The 14,429-nt window shown below is 43.8% G+C and overlaps 1 protein-coding gene across 1 annotated transcript in view; it reads left to right on the plus strand.

Annotated features, from left to right (window-relative positions):
* PARD6G (par-6 family cell polarity regulator gamma) overlaps positions 1–14,429 on the plus strand; it is a 106,410-nt gene that overhangs the window by 27,174 nt on the left and 64,807 nt on the right. Inside the window, exon 2 of the mRNA XM_065890193.1 lies at positions 8,936–9,158. Within this exon, the coding sequence (XP_065746265.1) occupies positions 8,936–9,158 (223 nt within the window). The remainder of the gene's footprint in view (positions 1–8,935; positions 9,159–14,429) is intronic.

Below are 14,429 nucleotides of genomic sequence, written 5' to 3' on the forward strand. Positions count from 1 at the left end.
AGGGGTTTGTGGTTGTGGCTGCTGTTGGTTTGTTGAGTGACTTTTCCTGGACTAATGCTGTAAAAAAGTGTATTCTTTCTCATATGTGACCACTGAAGCTCTGCTTAGTTAGCTTCATGGTCATCTGATGATTGGACACAGATTTTCTCAAGTGATTTTAACCAGTAAGTCTCCAGTCCTTTTGGTTATACGTACCAAAAGGGGCACGTATTGGGGTACACAGTCAACACTTCAGTAGTTTACAACTTTGCTTTAGCCTTCACTTCCTGATTGCACAGAATCTCAAAGTCAGCCAGATATGAGAGATTACAACCTTCTCGTGTCTTTCCTGACCATGCACACAGTCCTGCACACGAATGCGCCCTCATATTTCCAGGAATATATCAGAGCTTATCAAAGCCTTCTGTGGATACCTCATTCCCCAGCATTTTTAAATTTTCCTCCATTTTTCTATTGTAGTAAAATACACATAACATAAAGTTTACCATCGTAGCCATTTTTAGGTGTACAGTTTAATGGCATTAAATGCATTCACATTGTTGTGCAATCATGCCAGTGTTTACCCTTGGAACTCTTTCCATCTTGTTAAACTGAAACTTTATACCTGTTAAACAATAACTTCTGGGAATTCCCTGGCGGTCCAGTGGTTAGGGCAGGGGGCACGGGCTCAATCCCTGCTTGGGAAACTAAGATCCTGCATGACGCATGGCGCAGCCAGAAAACAGCAACAACAGAAAAAGAAGGTGTACCGAGTGACCTCCCTTCAAAAAAAGAAAAAACCAGTAACTTCCAATTTCCCCCTCCCCCAGCCCCTGGCATTGCCGTTCTACTTTCTGTCTCTGTGACTGTGATAACTCTAAGGGCACCATGTAAGTGGAGTCCTACAGTGTTAGTCTTCCTGTGACTGGCTCATTTCACTGAGCGTGCTGTCTCCCAGGTTCCTCCGTGTTGTAGCATGTGCCAGAATTGCCTGCCTTTCTAAGGCTGAATGACATTCCATGGCCTGGATAAGGCACATTTTGCTTATTCATTCATCTGTTGATAGAAACTTGGGTTGGTTCTACATTTAACCTGTTGTGAATAATGCTGCTATGAACATGAGCGTACAGATATCTCTGAGACCCTGCTTTCAGTTATTTTGGAGGTATACTCAGAATTTGAATTGCTGGGCCGTATGGTAATTCTTAATTTTTTGAGGAACCTCCATACTCTTTTCTACAGTGGATGTATCATTTTACATTGCTAACAACAGTGCACAAGGGTTCCACTTTCCCCACATCCTCACGACTACTTGTTTTCTGTTTCTTGACAGTAGTCATCCTAACAGGTGGGAATCCCCAGCATTTCTTTTTATTGTGTTTGTCCCAGCTGGTACTTGACTCAGGTACTTTTGTAGAGATTCCTATACCCTAATGCAGTAATCTTCATACGTTACAACCCCCTAAAAGAATTTTGAGAATTACCTCTATAGAACAGATAACGTATCTTGAAGTTTACATCTAAGTTTTCTTGTAATAAATATAGTTAGAAAGAATATGATTTCCTTCATGTTGTAAAAGTTCCATTTAAAAATGGGACTTTTATTGTATAATCTTTAATCATTAAACAGTTGTTGCTGGTTGTTCTCAACAAATGTCTTGAGGAAAGGGCTTTTCCCAATGAGTGATCTCTGACTCAGGTCACATAGAGACAAACCCTGAGAACAGGGCTTTTCCAGGGACTTGTGAGACACGTTTAAAGATGACAGTTCTATAAGTATGGGGCTTTTGGGTGAGCTCCAAGCCAGTTCTGCCCCCTGTAAAGCTATTAGGCTGCTGGTTTTCAAAGCTGAGGAACGGGGGAAGTTCAAACACTGTAAAACTTGCCGTTCCGAGATTCAGCTGCTTTTCTGGAATAAATGCACTGTGGATTATTGCTTGCAAACCTTTGGTTAATTTCCAGAATTCTCAAAAAGTTGATTTTTTACTATCTTTGCCAGGGTTCTCGTTGCTTTTAGGGAGGAGCAGATTTTTGCAGATCGTGACTCCACTGCTCTAGAAGTACTTCAAGATTCTTTTAGAACAACAAATAACTTGTACTTCCCCAGCTCTTAGCTATCTTGGGTTTCTACCACTCTTTTCTGTCTCCTTGCTTCTTGACCAAGGAAAAGCTTCTTGTTGACAAAGGACTTTGTCAGTAACATAGTGTACTCGGTAGCATATTACTTTTGTAGCAACTAAGTTCTAGGTATTATTCATTCAACAAGCATTTGTCAGAAGTATCCCTTCTTCCTGAAGGGAAAGAGGGTCAAAATAGATGTGTAGGTAAATCTTTGTTTTCTAATTATAATGATCATTTTAGTACTTATGTAATATTTTTAAAGGAAATAAAAGTACATTTCATTTAGAGGCCGATTCATTTTTGCTTACTGACTTACTTATTTCATATTTGAGATAACTAAAAAATTTAAAGAGGTGAACCCCCTCCCCCATTTTTACTGTCCTATTGTGGGAATAACAGGTGGGGTCAGCTGTAAAATTCAATAAATATTATCAAGATAATAATGGAATGGCAGTTTATTTATCTGCAAGCTTTGGGAAATAAGGAGTTGTTACGTCTGTTAATTTCCCAATAATTAATGTTGTTTCTTTGGGGAAAGTGCTTGATTCTTTCCTTTTATTTACTTATTTCAAAGTAGTAGGTTGGTTCCCTGGCACCCTCCAAAAAGTAAAAAATAAAATTCTGGTTCTCATTATAAACAAATATGCATTATTTATGCATATTGGATGTGTTCCAATCCATAGCAGTTATTATCCTTATAGATGATAAATGCACAAACGTCCCATCTTCAGCTGTTGGGAGATCATTCAAACTAGTTCCTGAGTCCTTTTGATATGACCCTAACAGTCTTTGATAATTCCTTGCTTCTTAGAAGGATGAGATTCACAGGGTCATATAAAGTTCTTGACTCATATCTAGAATTAGCCATTTTGACAAGGAACCCTAGATCTTTTTTTTTTTTTAATTTGTGTTAAAATGCACAGAACAGGGACTTCCCTGGTGGCGCAGTGGTTGAGTGTCTGCCTGCCAATGCAGGGGACACGGGTTTGAGCCCTGGTCCGGGAAGATCCCACATGCCACGGAGCAACTAAGCCCATGAGCCCGGGTGCCACGACTACTGAAGCCCGCACGCCTAGAGCCCATGCTCTGCAGCAAGAGAAGCAACCGCAATGAGAAGTCCTCGCACCACGATGAAGCGTCTCCCCACCACTCGCCGCAGCTAGAGAAAGCCTGCGTGCAGCAATGAAGACCCAACGCAGCCAAAATTAAATAAATAAATAAATTTTAAAAATACACAGAATATAAAATTTGCCATCTTAATCATTTTTAAGTTTAGTGATATTAAATACATTCACATTATTGTGGAGCCATCACCATTCATCCCCATAACTCTTTTTATCTTATAAAATTGAAACTCTATACCCATTAAACAATAACTAACCATTTTCCCCTCCTCCTAAGCGCCTGGCTACCACCGTGGGACTTTCTATGATTTTGACGACTCTGAGTACCTCATATGGTGGAATCCTACAGTATCGTCCTTTATGACTGACTTATTTCATCGAGTAAGGCCCCATGCTGTAGCAGATGCCAGAATTTTCCTCTTTAAGGCTGAATAACATTTTGCTTAGGAATTCTTTATATATTCTGAATACGGTGGACCCTCAGTATCCACAGGTTCTGCATCCGTGGATTCAACCAACTGTGGATAGAAAATATTCAGAATAAAAATTACAGAAATTTTCAAAAAGTAAAACTTGAATTTGGTGTGCACTGGCCACTATTTACATTGTATTAACAACTATTTACCTAGTGTTTACATTGTATTAGGTATTATATGTCATCTAGAGTTGATTTAAAGTATGAGGGTGGGGCACGTGTGTAGGTTGTATGCATGTAGTGTGGCATTTTATAAGGGACTTGGGCTTCTTAGGGTTCTGCTGATACAGAGGTACGACTGTATTTATCACTGTTTAAAGCCTTTTTACTCTGTGGATACTGTCCTTTGATGCACAAGATTTAGTTTTTAAGAAGTCCAATGTCTTTTTTTAATTCTGTTACCTGTGCCTTTGGTGTCATATCGAGAACTCATTATCAAACCTCATGGACTGAAACTTTTGCCCTATGTTTTTGTCCAAGAATTTTATAGTTTTAGGCCTTACATTTAGGTCATGGATCCATTTCGAGTTAATCTTTGTAATGATGTTAGGTAAGGGTCCAACTTTATTATGACAAAACTATTTTATTTTTTAAAAATATTGGCATGTGGTACTAATTTTATATTTTTACTTCCCTGTTCTATCAGATCATACAGGTTGCCTCTAAATGAAGGAATTAGCCGGCACAATTCGTTGTCGTATAATTCTTGGCATAGTTACCAGAAATTGAAAAAGTGAATGGCTGTAATGACTGGGCAATAAATCTTCCAAGTCAAGTATTTTGCAATTCTTTGTTTTCAAAAAACTTGAAAGTGGTCCTAATTGAATTGTCAGCGAATAGTTTGTCTGAAACAATTCTAATGATAGGCTGCTCTGTGGTTACTTCTGGCCCAAGACTTGGTGAGACTCACAGGGCTGAGCATCTTTGTGCCTGTCTCCTGCTTCACGTGAAAAGGCTTCTCAGAGCCAACACCACCACAACAAGAAACAGCAGAAGAATCGATGCTACCCTCGCCTCATTTAGCAATAAATACTTCCTATTAAAAGATTTTTTAAATGTTTACTTTGGAAGGCTAATAATTATTTGTCAAGTTTTATAAATGTGTTCCAGCTTGATTTAATAATTGTAATGACTCAATCTAGAAACTTTTTACTGTAAAAATCTATTTGCTTATTCTATATTACTTGATTTATGAATGTGATAAAATACACGTGCATAAAATTTACCGACTCGGCCATTTTCAGTGTGCTCTTCAGTAGCGTTAATTACATTCACACTGCATCCACTCCAGAACACTTTCCACTTTTCAAAACTAAAACTCTACACCCATTAGAAACAACTTGGAAATATTTTTCACAAAGAGAGCCTTATGGCCTTGGGGAAAATGTTTAATTTCAATTTATCTAACTTTGTTGTAGAGAAGAGTGATAGGGTAATCAAGCATAACTTATTAGGATAAAATATCGGGGTTAAATTCTCTTGGAGCAGTGTAATGGAAACGAGATCAAAGAGAAAAAGGAACCTTGTTGAATTTCTTTTTCTTTGGCTGCGCTGGGTCTTCGTTGTGGTGCATGGGCTTCCTTTTCTCTAGTTGTGGCGAGCAGGGGTTTCTCATCCTTGTTGAATTTCTGATTGTTATAAAAGAGCTTGTTCATTCTATTTTAAAATGCGTGACAGTAGTATCAAATCACTATGGCATTTAGATTTCACTGACTATATTTAAAAGATCATATGATAAAATATTTTTAAATGAAATATTTACAGCATGCTGGAAATTATATCCTTTGCAACTATTTATTTTTATTATGAAGAATTTAGATGCCAACTTAAAAGTATATTATCCTCTTCATAGTGGTAGGTTTTCCAAAATTCTTGAGGGGATATGTGACATTTGGAGACCACTGCATTAGGGTAGAGGGATCCCTATGAAATGCCTGAACTAACAGTGGAGTTCACTGGAGACTCACCACCCCTTTAAGGTGTTCAGTATCTCACTGGACCGTGTTCCCACGGCAGGACTCACGAAAGGGTGACCGCAGAGCTTCACTCCTTCACCTGTTATCCGGTAGTCAGACCCATAAAACGGCTCACTCCATTACCAATTTCAAATGAAGTTCAATACTTACTAAGGAAAGTTTTAAGAAAAACTTGCCTTAAATGTGCCTGACCTGGGTTAGGAAGTAAGTTACAGAACTGTATCAAAAGTCCAGCTTAAAAAAACAAAACAAAACAGCCCAGCTTCCCCTCCCAGCACCCTGGTTACTTAAAGGACCCAGATCCACAGAGTAAAAGACAGAATGGGAGAAAATGTTTACAAAGCATGTATCTGATAAAGAATTATATGCATATATATATGTGTGTGTGTGTGTGTGTGTGTGTGTGTATATGTGTATATATATATATATATATATATAGAGAGAGAGAGAGAGAGAGAGAGAGAGAGAGAGAGAGGGAGGGAGAGAGAGAGAGGGAGGGAGAGAGGAAGCACAGTGGAAGCACAGTGGTGGTTGCCAGGGTCTGGGGGGCAGGGAAATGTGTAGTTATTGCTTAACGGGTATAGGCTTTCAGTTTTACAAGATAAAGAGTTAAGGCAGATGGATGGTGGTGATGGTTGTACAACAGTGTGAATGTACTTAATGCCACAGAGCTGTACACTTAAGAATGGTTAGATGGTGAATTTTATGTATATTTTGCCACAATAAAAAAAAAGCTTGAAAAAAATGCTTTTATCATATCACATTCCACACCTCCCTTTGCCCAGCTGTGGAGCTCATTCAGCATACGAAGCATATCCCACATGTAGTTGGATTGACAAAGCCACAGCCTCTCTATCCAACAGAAATCAGACTTCCTGTCAGGAAAAAGCCAGAACTCATTTGCACTTCAAATTAACATGTACTTTGAGGAAAATTATTAAAAGAACTGAGAAACAAATGAAACTTCATCTGAAGTTAATTACCAAGTGCAGTTAGGACTAAAACATTGCAGAACGGACTTACTTAACACATGCTGTTCCTCATTACTTAAATTGCAAGATGCGGCATAAGTCTAGCGTGAGGGAGAAGAATGAGAGTTCCCTGGTGTCCCTTGGATGAAAGTGAGTGTGTTGTGTCCGGTTTGGGGGAATATTCAACTGGAACTTATATATAATACGCGGTTTCATTAGACATGATGAAGCTCTTGTGTATTTCGTGAATAAGACATAGACTGATGGAAACTAATTGCTCTGGAAGTCAGCATGTGTGAGATATATGAGACTGGAAGGACGGTGGTTGACTGCTGTTGAAATGAGCATTCGTGGTGTGACTGGATAACTGATTGTGAAGAATCCCATTAACCTTGTGTTGTCTGCTCGTCTCTTGTGTCTGGAAGTTTTGCCGGCCGGGGTGTCTCCCCTGTGTGTAAGGCGTGGGGTGCGCCCTGCTCACTGTGAGCCTGCTCTTGTGAGCGCTTGGAGAAAATACTGAGAGGGAGAATGGGGCTTGTCTTTTAAGTAAAGGGGAGAGGGACCCCGTCTCAAGGGGAGGCATCTCTGGCAGCAGCAGGGGACGAGGAGAGTGCTCCCCTGGGCCCTGGCTTGCGGAGCCAGGCTTTAGTTTCGATTAGCCATTGAAGGTGGTTTTCCCAAACTTGAAGTTTTTCGTTCCTGGGGCAGTGCAGGATGGGTGTTGTCCTTTGCTTTTTAAAAGGGAAATGGGATCTGAGGCTCTGTTTCTAAGAGATCTGTGGAGGTTGAGGTCTGAAGACTAACCCTTTAAACCTGTGGTTTTGTCTGTGTGCTTTGCAGACCAGCACCATCAGCTTCTCCTGGGAACTTGTTAAAATGCACATTCCTGGGCTGCATTCCAAATCAGGCAGTTCCAGAACTCTGGGGTCCTCCAGGTGATTCTGATGCCTCCCCAAAGTTCAGAACCACTCACACCTATATGGTTTGAGTCGCATTGCCCTTGAGTAGTTGACATAATGTCTTGATGATGTCACTGTTAGTTTGTGTAAACATTAGACATTTCATTTTTGTGTATTTTGGAACCAATGTAATTAGTTGTCAGTTATGTACAAGGGCACAGAATCTGTCCTGCCTGATGGATAAAGGTCCCTTTGGCAAGTGCGGAACAACAGCACGTCCTAAGCCAGCAGCCTCAGGCCAAACAAACAGGCGGTGTCCCGAGATCGCGGGACAGTCGGCCCATGGGAGCTGACCCAGGGCCCTCTCCTGAGATCGCGGGACAGTCGGCCATGGGAGCTGACCCAGGGCCCTCTCCTGAGATCGCGGGACAGTCGGCCATGGGAGCTGACCCAGGGTCCTCTCCTGAGATCGCTGGACAGTCAGCCATGGGAGCTGACCCAGGGTCCTCTTCTGAGATCGCTGGACAGTCCGGCCATGGGAGCTGACCCAGGGTCCTCTCCTGAGATCGCTGGACAGTCCGGCCATGGGAGCTGACCCAGGGTCCTCTCCTGAGATCGCTGGACAGTCGGCCATGGGAGCTGACCCAGGGTCCTCTTCTGAGATCGCTGGACAGTCCGGCCATGGGAGCTGACCCAGGGTCCTCTCCTGAGATCGTGGGACAGTCGGCCCATGGGAGCTGACCCAGGGTCCTCCCCTGGCAGGTGGCCTGGAGGTCTGCAGGCAACTCTGTGGGCATCTGAGCCAGAGCCAGGGGCTGACGGGAAGGAGGTGGGCCCTGCGTGTTTCCTACAACAGGAGAGTGAATAGCATCTCTTTTGAAAAGACCTGCTCTGTCCTTTTGGCCAGTCCAGAACCCATGCTCCTGCCCCAGATATTTGTAAAGCATCTGATCCTTTTGAAGTGCAGCCGTTTGGTCTTTTTAAAAATGCAAATCATATCAAGTCGTTTCCTTCCTTAATGTTACAGTTGTCCAGGACTTCCCATTGCCCTTAGGAAAGAGTGCAGAAGTTGCAGCTGGCCTTGGCTTCCCTCCCACCTTTGAGTGTCTAAGGCTGCCCCGGGCTTGCGCTGTTGCCTGGGCCTGGAGATGCACCCCAGCGTCCTCAGAGGAGGTGAGGGTCCCCCACAAACTGAGCTCCAGCGCCTGTCCTGCACTCAAGCGAGCCGGTCCCTCCCCTCAGGGCTCGCATGGCCCCGAGGACTGGGGTGTTCGCAGCTGTGTCCCAGGCCTCCTGGAGGCCCTGTAAGTGCTCCTTTGTCAGGCAAACGAGCCACGGCGCTGCTGCCCTTTCCCTGCTGTCCGCGGACCCGCTGTCTATTTCGTTGTAGTTTGGAGCCGAGTTCCGAAGGTTCTCCTTGGACCGACAAAAGCCTGGAAAGTTCGAAGACTTCTACAAGCTGGTTGTGCACACCCATCACATCTCCAACACCGAGGTGACCATCGGCTACGCGGACGTGCATGGCGACCTGCTGCCCATCAACAACGACGACAACTTCTGCAAGGCGGTCTCCAGCGCAAACCCCCTGCTCAGGGTCTTCATCCAGAAACGAGGTACCGAGGAGGCTGAGCTCGTGCTCTTGCTTGGCACTCATTTAAGAAATAAATGCAGTTTTCTATTTTGTCTGTCATTTCAGAACCATGTTATTCTGCTTTCTAGCCTTTGGTGGGAGACTAAAGAAATTAACATCTGTTTGGTCGACGTTAATTTCTTAGAAAGGCTTAACAGTATTTAAGCTGCATTTTCCACCTGAAATCGTGTTGACTTATGATTTGTAAATACCGAGGAAAAATAATATCGATATTTTCAGTATTTTAACTGGATGCATTAGCCAGTAACCCAAGAGTGAAACTTAAGGTTGTTAGTATATGTTTTTCACTGTCTTCTTAGGGTTGAAAAAAATGTTAGCTTTAGATTTTAACTTTTAGCTCTGAAGGCCTAGCTTTGCTGTAAGTAAGAACAATATCATTTTATGTGAGAATAAGTCACTAACACAGGTTAGCGGCTGAAAGGTGGGGCACCCTGCTGTGGAGTCACTTCTCAGAGCTGCGTGTTAGACTTGTTTTATCGTCTCAGAACTTGGGAGAACCCTAACAATTCTACATAACGTACTGAAGAAAAGAGCCACCTGCAGGCGAGGCCCGAGGTTAAAGAAAGAGGCACCTTATGATTGCCCTGGTCACGACCGTCCCTCCTTCCCTGAGCAGACCTCTGTGCCCGCAGCAAGTGCTGACCACCCTGGGGGAGCAGCATGGCGGTGGGGACACCGTACTCGCCGTTGTGGACTTCCGGCGAAGGGGAGGAGAGAGAACGGTCTTAGCCTCTGGGGCAGTGGGGCAGCTTCACGGACACTAGCAGGGCGGGGCGCCCTCCAGGCTGCGGGAGCCGGAGCCAGGCTTGGTAAGCATGAGACTGCAGGAGGCCGAAGTGCGGGCCCAGGTGCCTGGCTCTCTCTCCTCCGCCCGAGTCCCCACCTTTGCGTGACGGCGTTCGAAGCGTGCTCGCCCGCCAAGCCGTCCCGAGGTTGGGAGGCCGCACATGCCGAGTGCTGAGAGTGCTGGCCGGCGGCCCGTGCTCTGAACACTGGCTGCTGCTGTCCTCCGGTCTGTGGTGTTGGAAGGGAGTGTGTAGCAAGGGAACGGCAGGGGATCTGCTGACCTCACTTCGGGCTGGTTCCCTGGCACTAGATCAGAAAGCTGTGCGTCTGCACCCCTGGTTTAGCCTGGGTGTCCTGCTGACGGTACCGAAAGTCAACACAGCTGTCACTTGCTCACGGTGGCCCTCCTGTGGAGCTGCTGGGGCCGCAGGGAGCCCGCCGCTCCTCACGTCGTTTGGGTGCCTCTTCTCGTCCGTCCACCCTCTTGGCGAGGCCTGGTCTCGATTGGCCTGTGTCCCCGTCCCCTTGTCTCTATTCTGCTCTCTCTGTGTTGTATCATCAGTTGCTCCCAGAGGCTGGCGCGTGGTCCACATCCCACGTCCACAGCTCTGCCCTGGCCATCCCAGGTCGTGGCGTTGTCTCACAGGGTGCGGAAGGGTGAGTAGTGGGTGTGAAGCCCTGCGAGTGACGGACGTGCACACGGGCTCTGCCACCTGTGTAGGCAACAGGCGTCTCTGTACTGCTGCGTTGGGAGCACCGCCGCAGGCACTCTTGCCCTTTGTGAGGGCAGCCCTAGGGACACTTGGCAGCCTGTGCTGTCGAGTCACCGAAGGTCAGGTGAGGCGGGAAGCCGCAGGCGGGGATGTGCCGCTTCCGCGGGTCGCTCGGATGGCTTTGCTGCTCAGCTTGCTGGCTCAGGCCCTGCCTCCTGTCTTTATTATTTTCTTTTCCTCTTTCCCTTGGCCTCAGAGGAACAGCCCAGAGTTTAACTAGCTGCCTTAGGGTTTCTAACCGTCCTGTGTTGTAAGGGTGCAGGCTTCGCCTCCAGCCCCTGCCTTTCTCTGTTAGGTGACGGCAGGGAGCTGCATTCATACCCTGCCCCCAGCACTTTCTCGCTGGCTCTACGACCCCCCACCCTAAGGTTCTCATCTGTACAGTGGGAGAACCTACCTCAGGTTATTGTCAGGCTTCGAGAGGAAAATGTTCCTGATGGTCCCAAAGCCTGGCCCCTCGCTCCATCACTGGGGAGACTGGGGCTCTCCTCTCACTCTCCTCGACGGAGTCCACCTGTAAAGACTGCATCCCAGTGGGAGAGGCGAGGGCAGTTGTGTTTCTGTGGACGGCGGCAAGCAGGAGCCATCCTGGTGCCCTGCGTGTTCAGGAAAGACTCGCTAACCGTGTGAAAGGGGCTGTCCGTCACGGGTGGGGCAGAGATGAGGTTCCTCTGGAGGTGACACTCAAGTCCCATGTCCTTTTCCTACAGCGTGGGTCCTGAGATTTGGGTCACAGTAATGCCGTCCTCATGATCTTACTGTAGCCACACCTGGTCTGTAGTTTACTTAATAACTTTCTGTACATTGATGTGTATTGTAAGAGGAAATTGTTTGACCATCACAAATGAAGAGTCATTCTTCTAATAGGTGTTGAAATAGACCCACAGTGATGTTTAGGAAAATGAATTTGTTTGCCACTTACTAATCCCCTCCCCAAACCGCACAAAGACACCACAGTAAAACTACAGACCAACACCCCTTATGAATATAGATGTAAAAACCCCTCAGCAAAATACTAGGATATGGAAAACATGTTTCCGTGGTGGATGAATAGATAAACAGAATGTGGTATATACATCCAATGAGATATTATGCAGCCATAAAAAGGAACAAAGTACTAAATGGTCCAGACTGCAGTATGGATGGGAAAGAATGCCAAGTGGATGAAACAGCCATGGGTTATAGGATTCCATTTATGATCTGTCCTCATCCTTTGCAGATTCTGTGTTTGTGAACTCAGTCCAGTTTGTTTGTAACCCAGCATCAGCACGCAGGGCCCTTTCACAATCGTTTGCAGACGTGCACAGGTTGCCAACGCATGTTCCAGACGAGGCTAAGTAGGCACTGCTCTGCCTGCTTGTTTCAGCTCACGCTGTGAACAAGCGTGCTTTTCATGGTCTATTTAATGCCACATTTTTGTACTTTTTTGTTTTGTGAAACTGTATTAAAATACATACAACATAAGATTTAGCATCATAACCATTCTTAAATGTTCAGCTCAGTGGCATTAAATACATTCAGAGCGCTGTGCAGCCGCCACCATCCGTCCCCTTTCCGTCTTGTAAAACTGAATCACTCTGACTTTTAAACAGTAACTCCCCACTTCCCCTCCCCCAAACCTGGCAACCACCATTCCACTTTCTGTCTCTAGGATTTTGACAACTCTGAGTACCTCCTATAAGTGAAGTCATACAGGATTTGTCCTTTTGTGCCAGCTCATCTCACTGAGCATCACGTCCTTCAGGTTCATCCACGTTGTAGCCTGTGTCACAGTTTGGTCCTCCTTCCATTCTATGACGATACCACATTGTGCTTATCCACTCATCCGCTGATGAACACATGAGTTTCATCCACATTTAAGCTATTGTGAATAATGCTGCTGTGAACATGAGTGACAGATATCTCTCTGAGACCCTCTTTGAGTATAAACCCAGAAGTGCAATTTCTGGGTCACGTGGTAGTTCTATTTTTGATTTTTTTTGAGGAACCCGCATACTGTTTCCCACAGTGGCTGTTCCATTTTACGTCCCCACCAACAGTGTGTAACGGTTCCAGTTTCCCCACGTCCACACCAGCACTCATTGCTTTCTGGTTTTTGGATAATAGCCATCCTGATGGGTGTGAGGTGGTAGCTCATTGTAGTTTTGATTAGTGTTTCCCTGATTACTAGTGGTGTTCCGCATCTTTTCACTTGCTTAACGGCCACTCGTATGTATTCTTTGGAGAAATGTCTATTCAAGTCTTTTGCCCATTTTGTACTAGGTTGTTTGTTTTTGGTTGTTGAGTTTTAGGAGTTCTCTATTTATCTGGATATTGATCCCTCATCAGATATATTATTTGCAAACATTTTCTCCCATTCTGTGGGTTGCCTTTTACTCTGTGGATTGTGTCTTTTGATGTACAAAATTTTAAATTTTTCCCAAGGTCCAATTTGTCTAATTTTTCTTTTGTTACCTGTGCCTGTGGTATCATATCCAAGAAATCATTGCCAAATCCAATGTCATAAGACATTTGTCCTACGTATTCTTGTAAGAGTTTTATAGTTTTAGGTCTTCAGTGTAGGTTCTTGATCCATTTTGAGTTAATTTTTGTGTACGATGTTAGGTAAGGGTTCAACTTTATGCTTTTGCATGTGGATATCCTATTTTCCAACACCATTTGTTGAAAAGACTGTCCTTTAAACATTTAGTGGTCCTGCCACCCTTGTAAAAAATCATTTGACTATATGTGAGAGTCTATTTCCAGGCTCTCTATTCTATCCCATCAGTCTCTATGTCTGTCTTTATCTCAGTATCACACTGTTTTGATTACTGTAGCTTTGTAATAAGTTTTAGAATCAGGAAGTGTGAGTCTTCCAGTTTTAGTCTCTTTTTCAAGATTGTTTTGGCTACTCAGAGTCCTTTGAGATTTCATATGAATTTTAGGATGGTTTTTCTATTCCTGCAAAAAAAAAAATAGCATTGGGATTTTGATAGGGATCACTTTGAATCTGTAAGATTGTTTTGGGTAATCTTGGCATTATAACAATATTAAGTCGTACAATCCATGAACATAGGATATATTTCCATTTATTTATGTCTTTAATTTTTTTCAGTAGTGTTTTAAGGTTTCATTGTATAAGACTTTCATCTCCTTGGTTGTTAATTTCTAAATATTTTATAAATTTTGATGCTCTTATAACTGGAATTGTTTTTGTAATATCCTTTTCAGATTGTTCCTTGCTTATAAATAGAAATGCCACTGATTTTATGTGTTGACTTTGAATCTTGCTACTTTGATGAATTCATTTATTAGATCTAACAGCTTCTCTGTGGAATCTTTAGGATTTTCTGCATATAAGGTCGTATCATCTGTAAACAGAGATTATTTTACTTCTTCCTTTTCAGTTTGGATGCCTTTTATTTCTTTCTGTTGCCTAATTGCTATGGCTAGACTTCCTGTGCTTTGTTGAATAGAAGTGGTGAAAGCAGGCATCTATGCCTTCTTCCTGATTTTAGAGGAAAAGCTTTCAGTCTTTCACCATTGAGTATATGTCTGCTGTGGGTTTTTCACATATAGTTTATTATGTGGAGGTAGTTTCCTTCTATTTCTAATTTTGTGAAGTGTTTTTATAATGAAAGGATGTTGAATTTTGTCAGATGCTTTTTCTGCATCATTTGAGATGATCATGTGAT

Source organism: Phocoena phocoena, chromosome 13, assembly GCF_963924675.1.
Source record: "Phocoena phocoena chromosome 13, mPhoPho1.1, whole genome shotgun sequence".
Lineage (NCBI taxonomy): Eukaryota > Metazoa > Chordata > Mammalia > Artiodactyla > Phocoenidae > Phocoena > Phocoena phocoena.